We start from the raw sequence: 6,341 nt of genomic DNA, 5'->3' as shown, positions 1-6,341 counted from the left end.
CTATCTTGTTTTTGTTTCCGTCGCTATTTTTTTATTTTTAAGAAAACTCAATCAATGATCTTCTCGAGAAAAGTGGCAAAGATACTATTAGAAGTGAAGATCATTTCCTTTCACGCCAAAATAACATAGATATTACCAGTTATATTGTTACTTGCAGAATGGTGATTAAGTATTTATTAATCACCGTGTTTTGCAGTGTTGATATAGAAATGTTGGTAATTATCTCCAATCTGCATAATGTTCACAATATATGAGAATCCAAGATAACTAACAAATGCAAGTATGGGTAGTTGAAGTATTCATTTTATAAAAGAGATAGAATTAGAAGAGAAGATAAGAAAATTTAGAACGTGAATGAGACATGCAAATGATGTATTTGACCAATACAATTTATCTTATAAAAAATATATTATCTTGATCAATTACGAGTGGTCTTAAAAAAAAAAAAAAAAAAAAAAGGAAGAAGCAAAGGATATTACGTTATCATATTTGTTGTTTTCTAGAGAAATGAGTACGAAAGGAAGCACGTTTTTGTTATTGTTGGGCAATTCAAACTAATACTGTACCTTCGAGCAATTTGACACCATACGTGTCTTTCTCAATCTCATGAGGTCGCAAAATTCCTAGTAGTGACATATTACTTTGTACTTACATACACTCATTTATTGTAGTGGTCCATCTGATCAGTTGCTTAATCATGTTCTTCTGATTGTTCATAATCAAAATGGCATACCATTTACGGTTGAATTAAGTAAGACATATATATTTTGAAATAAAAGAGTTTTTGACATTTAATTTGGTTTTGCTTTTCAAAAACTTGTTGAATCACGCCATTCAAATTTTTTTAAGAACTTTGTTGCCTAGGATTTATAATTTTTTGTTTTAGTTACTCATTCAAGTACTTAGATTTTTAGAAAATAGGGAACTTCGTCAACGTTGTTTTCTCTCCAAACTAAAACTTTGTATATTTGGATTTTCGGAAAGTAAAAAAAAACTTCTATAGCAAAATTAAAACTAAAATCTAAAAACTAAATCTCAAAAAGAAAGTCCAAAAACTAAATTAAAACAGGGACCATTCATGGCCATTGTTTGGAGTTTATACTAAGATGCTCGATTCTCCCATGGATTGGCCGGATTTCTCAAATGAGTTAGATGAAGTTGATGAATTTGTTAAACAATTAAGTAATGTTTCAAGTTCTTTTCATTACTTGTTCTGATTGTCTTGCCATATGAAAAAGAGCTCGAGGGTCACTTTTTCCCACCTAAATTTGGTGTCAAAATGGCTACCTATTCACACTTGATCATATTTATAAAATATGGAGAATTTGATGTAAGAAAAAAAAAACAGTAACGTTTATAATAATTGAGAAACATTGTGAGTATCTAACGTCTTGTCACCAGTTTTATCAACAAAAAAAAAAAAAAAAGTCTTGTCACCAAGGTTATTTGTTAATTCCGATGACACTGTTCATTCCGAGGTTGATGTACGATTCATCATAAGATAATGTAAAATATTTTGTTATTTGTGTGGATAACTATTTTATCTACGTGATAAATAATATAATATCCTGCGAAATTCACATATTATGTGCTATATGTATGGTTATCATTTAAACGAGTTATATATCATATCTTACCAAATAATATAAAATATTAATTTAAAATTGTCAATTAATACTTTTTGAAAAATTCTCTTAAATAATTAACATGGTAAGAATATCATAAACATATTATATATTACCTATAATGATAATGATAACAATAATAATAAATCACTACACATACTTGTAGCGTGCTAAGATATTAAATACATCGATAATATTTATATTAACGTGTTAAGTCATGAAATACATCAAATAATGTTTGTATTAACGTGTTAAGAAAGTAAACAGTATTATATATTGATAAATTAGAATATTGACAAGATATCTACCAAATAAAATATGTTAAAGTTTAAATAATTATTTTCTTTATTTAATACGGTAAAATCAATTATATATCGATAAATTAATATTTAGCATACCACAAAATATATAACCATGTTTTATAAAATATTAACGATTTTGTCACCGACATTAATCTTGAAAGTTGAAAGACAAGAAGTAAAGAAAAATGATAATGAGAAGGGGTATAGAGTAAATTCATATACCAAGACCCTGTAGAAAAAGTTGTCAAAACTCTCACTTAATTTTTCATTCGTCTGTGGTCATGCATTTATAATATCCTTATTGAAGGGTGGGTCACCTTTTTAAAGCTCTGTGTTCCTAGGATTTATGAATATATATTATTATTTTAGTTACTCATTCTAATTTTTAGATTTTTAGTTTTCTAATATAATAGGGGTTTTTTTTCATCAACGTTGTTTCTTTCCAATCTAAAATCTTTTATATATGGATCTTCTTTAAAAATTCTATAGCAGAACTAAAACTGAAAACTAAAACAAAATCCAAAATTTTGATGTAAGAAAAAATTGTGATTTGTGAGTATCTAACGTGTTCACACCAAAATGAGTATCAGTTCCTTTTGGAGAATCAACATATAGTACCAATGCATCAACTATTATTACATTGGCTCCATCTCCTCTCTTGTCTTCTTTCTTCTGTAATTTCCAACAATTCTTTTTAATATGGCGGCATTTCTTGCCATAGTTCCAGCGCTCTACAGGCTGCATGGTCTTATATTGACCTTGTCCATTATTTAACTTTTTTCTACCCTAATTCCGGTTTGCTTTGTCTTGACTTTTGCCTCTGTTCTCAACGTTTAAAGTAGATATCATCAAAGCTTCTCTTGTATCTATCCTTTTAACTTTTTCACCAAGGATTCAATCTCAAACATCAATGAATTTAAGCATCTCAATACCAGCATAATTACTAACCGATGTCCTGATAGGCTCTCTATTATTCGGTAGAGATGCTAGCAAAATAAAAGTATGCACCTCATCATCAAACTCGATTTTAACCGATGAGAGTTGGTTGAAAATCGTGTTGAACTCATTCACGTGCGCTACAGCAGGATTACAATCTTTTATCTTCAATTGGAGAGTTTCTTCATGAGAAATATCTTCTTTTTGGGAAAATGTTTCTCATACATATCCGAAAGAACTTTTATCAACCCCTCTTTAAACTTCTCTTTTACGATGTTTTGTGCGACATTCTTTAGTAGTGTTAACCATAACACCTAGAATTTGTCTATCAAAAAGATTCCATTCATTCTGATTCATCGTCTCAGGTCTCTTCTTCAACGGTTGATGAAGGTTTTTACCATTAAAATAATCTTCGATCTGCATCTTCCAGAACGAATAATCTGTACCATCAAACTTGCTGAGTACTGAACCATCTTCGCTTCCCATTGTTTCTTGAGCTACAACACAAACTTTGTACTCTAATACCAGTAGTTAAGAATTACTGATCTAATTCCTCCTCAAGAACACAAATTAAAGTAAAAACTAAAGTGCATATATATATACAAGTTGTTCACTCTTAAAGTGAGTGTTACGTCCACTTTCTGCCCCTATAGATTTCACTGAGATCAAAGAACTTCGAGAGCTACAAATTCTCTCAATCTCTCGCTCTACCGCTCTCTATCTTCCATATTGAAGAGAACCGACTATAAAGAATACATATAAAGAAAAAACCTAGGGCAAACATGAACCAAAAGTATCTAAAGTACCCTTATTTAAACGTTCTCAAACATGTGTTCACATACCAACCATACGTTCACAATATCAATCATACGTTTACAGAATAGAACATACGTTCACGGTATCAACCATGCATTCACAAAATAAAACATATGTTCAATTCATTGAGATGCTCCATTCCATACATCCTTTTTATTGAGAATTGTCTCCACAATTCAACAAGTATCTGACTCTGATCGGACCTCTCTCTTCCTCCTTGGCGGATTTCTAGATTTTGTTGTGTTTTTCTCTTTATTCTTTGTAATTTCATTGGTTTCTCTAGAGATCTGAAGTTTTTAATCAAATTTTTTTTTTTTTTTTTTTTTGAATGAATGTTAAATTTATTCAACCAAAAAAGTCTTTTGTACAATGAATGCAACCTTAAATCGAATATTGTTTTGAAAGAATTCTAAGTATAAAACTAAGAACACTAGGTCCTAGATTCAAACCATAAGCGGAGTCCATCTTCGAGTTTGCGAGGATCCAAGAGACGGATTGAAGAGATTCTGTTGCGAATTATGCGATCAATAAACTTGATTATTTGGTCTGCAGCACTTGGTGATTCTCCATGTCTACGTTTGTTTCTTTCCAACCAAAGTGTATGAACAGTTGCTTGGAAAAGAATGCGTATAATGAAGCCAAGGGTACCTTTGATCGATGAATCTGATAGGAGAGATATGATCCCGGAGAAACTGTTGGTGAACCTTCTTTGAAGAAGTCGACTTGCCAGCCCCTCCCAGATCCGTGAAGAGAAAGCACATGAAAAGAAAATGTGCTCCTGAGTCTCCATCGGTGCTTGACAAAAAACACATGATGGGTTCACTTCCATATTCCAAGAGACCATACACTCACCAGTGGACAATCTGTTTTTTACCGCAAGCCATGTCAGGAAAGAGTGTTTCGGGATAGAATCCGAGAACCAAACACTCTTAACCCAACTTATTTTTTGACCTGCAGTTCGAATTTGTTGCCATGTTTCTGAGGTGGTAAACCGAGCTTTGAACTTATTATCTGGTCTCCTCCACAAGGATACGTCCGGTTCAGAACAATGTCCCCTGTTTCGAATTCGTTCAAGTTCCAGCTCTACCCGATTTAGAAAGTCCACACGATGATGCCTTGTTCTGTGATTTTGAAGAGCTGCAGCCACTGTTACTTCCGAGGAGATCCCAAAATCGATGAAACCTCTATCACCAAGAGTATCATGTAACCGACCTAGAGGGCACCAATGATCATACCAAAATGATGTTTGGAGCCCACTTTTTATCTCCATTGAGTGAAACTCCTTCGCCTGCGCTCTGTACTTAAGCAACTTCCTCCACATCCATGAACCCAAGGAAGTGGTGTCTTTGACGGACCAGAAGGAGCTAGACCGAATAAGCTCTCTTTGTATCCAGTTTACCCAAAGTGATTTTGAACCTGAAACGATCCGCCATATGAGCTTAAAACAACTGACCTTATTCATCTCAACAACAGATTTTAGCCCCAAACCACCTTCATCCTTTGGCTTACAAACATCCTTCCACATAACCTTATTTTTACGAGAGTTAAGAGACGGACCAGACCACAAAAATGCAGCACAAATTTTTTCGAGCTCTTTGACACAAGCAGAAGGCAATCGGAATGCAGCGATCCAGAAGTTTGTTAGACTTGCGATCACTGAGCGTAATAACTGCAATCTCCCCGCAAACGACAAAAATTTATTCTTCCATGAGTTGATACGTGCTCTGATTTTTTCAAGTAACGGAAGACAGTCAGAAAGTGTCATCCTCTTAGTCATCAGAGGCAGTCCCAAGTAGCGAACTGGTAAAGCTCCTGAATCAAAAGGAAAACGAGCTAGTATGTCCTCTCTGTTAGTCCCAGAAATACCGGCCAAAAACAGAGTTGATTTCTCCAGACTTATACTCAAACCTGAGATTTTTTGAAACTCCTTGAACACTGCAAGAATTCCTTCCATGGAAGCTGCTTTTCCATCTGTAAAAACCATTATATCGTCCGCAAAACAAAGATGTGTAAGTTTCATGTTTTTGCAGCGAGGATGAAATCCTAACGTCTTAGCCACCGCAGCTTTGTCAAGTAGAGATGATAAGACATTCATACATATGACAAAGAGATATGGAGAGAGAGAGCAGCCCTGCCTTAACCCTCTTCCGCTATTGAAAAAACCAGTCAACTCACCATTAATTTGAACCGAAAAAGAAGCCGTTGATATACATAGGTGAATCCAATGAATAAATATGTCCGGGAAATCCATCGCAGCAAGCACATTCAACAAGAAAGACCATTGTACTGAATCAAACGCCTTCGAAATGTCTATCTTCATCGCACAACGAGGAGAGACTCCTACCTTATGATAGTCTTTCACCAACTCTGTGGCAAGGAGTAAATTTTCCATCAAGAGTCTATCTTCAATAAACGCAGACTGGTTAGGAGCAATGAAATTGGGGAGGATTGACTTCAACCTATTTGCCAAAATTTTTGAGATGGCCTTATACACCACATTGCAGCATGAAATTGGCCTATAGTCTTTCATCACTCTTGCGTCGATCGTCTTAGGAATAAGTGCTAGGATCGTAGCATTCACTCCTTTAGGTAAGAATCCAAACTTGAAAAAAGATTGAATCGCAATTGTAAAGTCACTGCCAACAATCGTCCAGGCTGCCTT

At 34.2% G+C, this 6,341-nt stretch overlaps 1 protein-coding gene across 1 annotated transcript; it reads right to left on the bottom strand.

Moving 5' to 3' along the window:
* Positions 1-3,028: 3,028 nt before the first annotated feature.
* LOC110228518 lies at positions 3,029-3,349 on the bottom strand. The gene is given in 2 exon segments (XM_021026171.1): positions 3,029-3,169; positions 3,171-3,349. Coding segments are annotated over 2 exon segments (318 nt in total). The 3' UTR covers positions 3,029-3,030.
* Between the last annotated feature and the right edge of the window lie 2,992 nt (positions 3,350-6,341).

The sequence above is a fragment of the Arabidopsis lyrata genome (genome assembly GCF_000004255.2).
Source record: "Arabidopsis lyrata subsp. lyrata unplaced genomic scaffold ARALYscaffold_5, whole genome shotgun sequence".
NCBI lineage: Eukaryota > Viridiplantae > Streptophyta > Magnoliopsida > Brassicales > Brassicaceae > Arabidopsis > Arabidopsis lyrata.
This window is presented reverse-complemented; position numbering and strand designations above follow the sequence as displayed.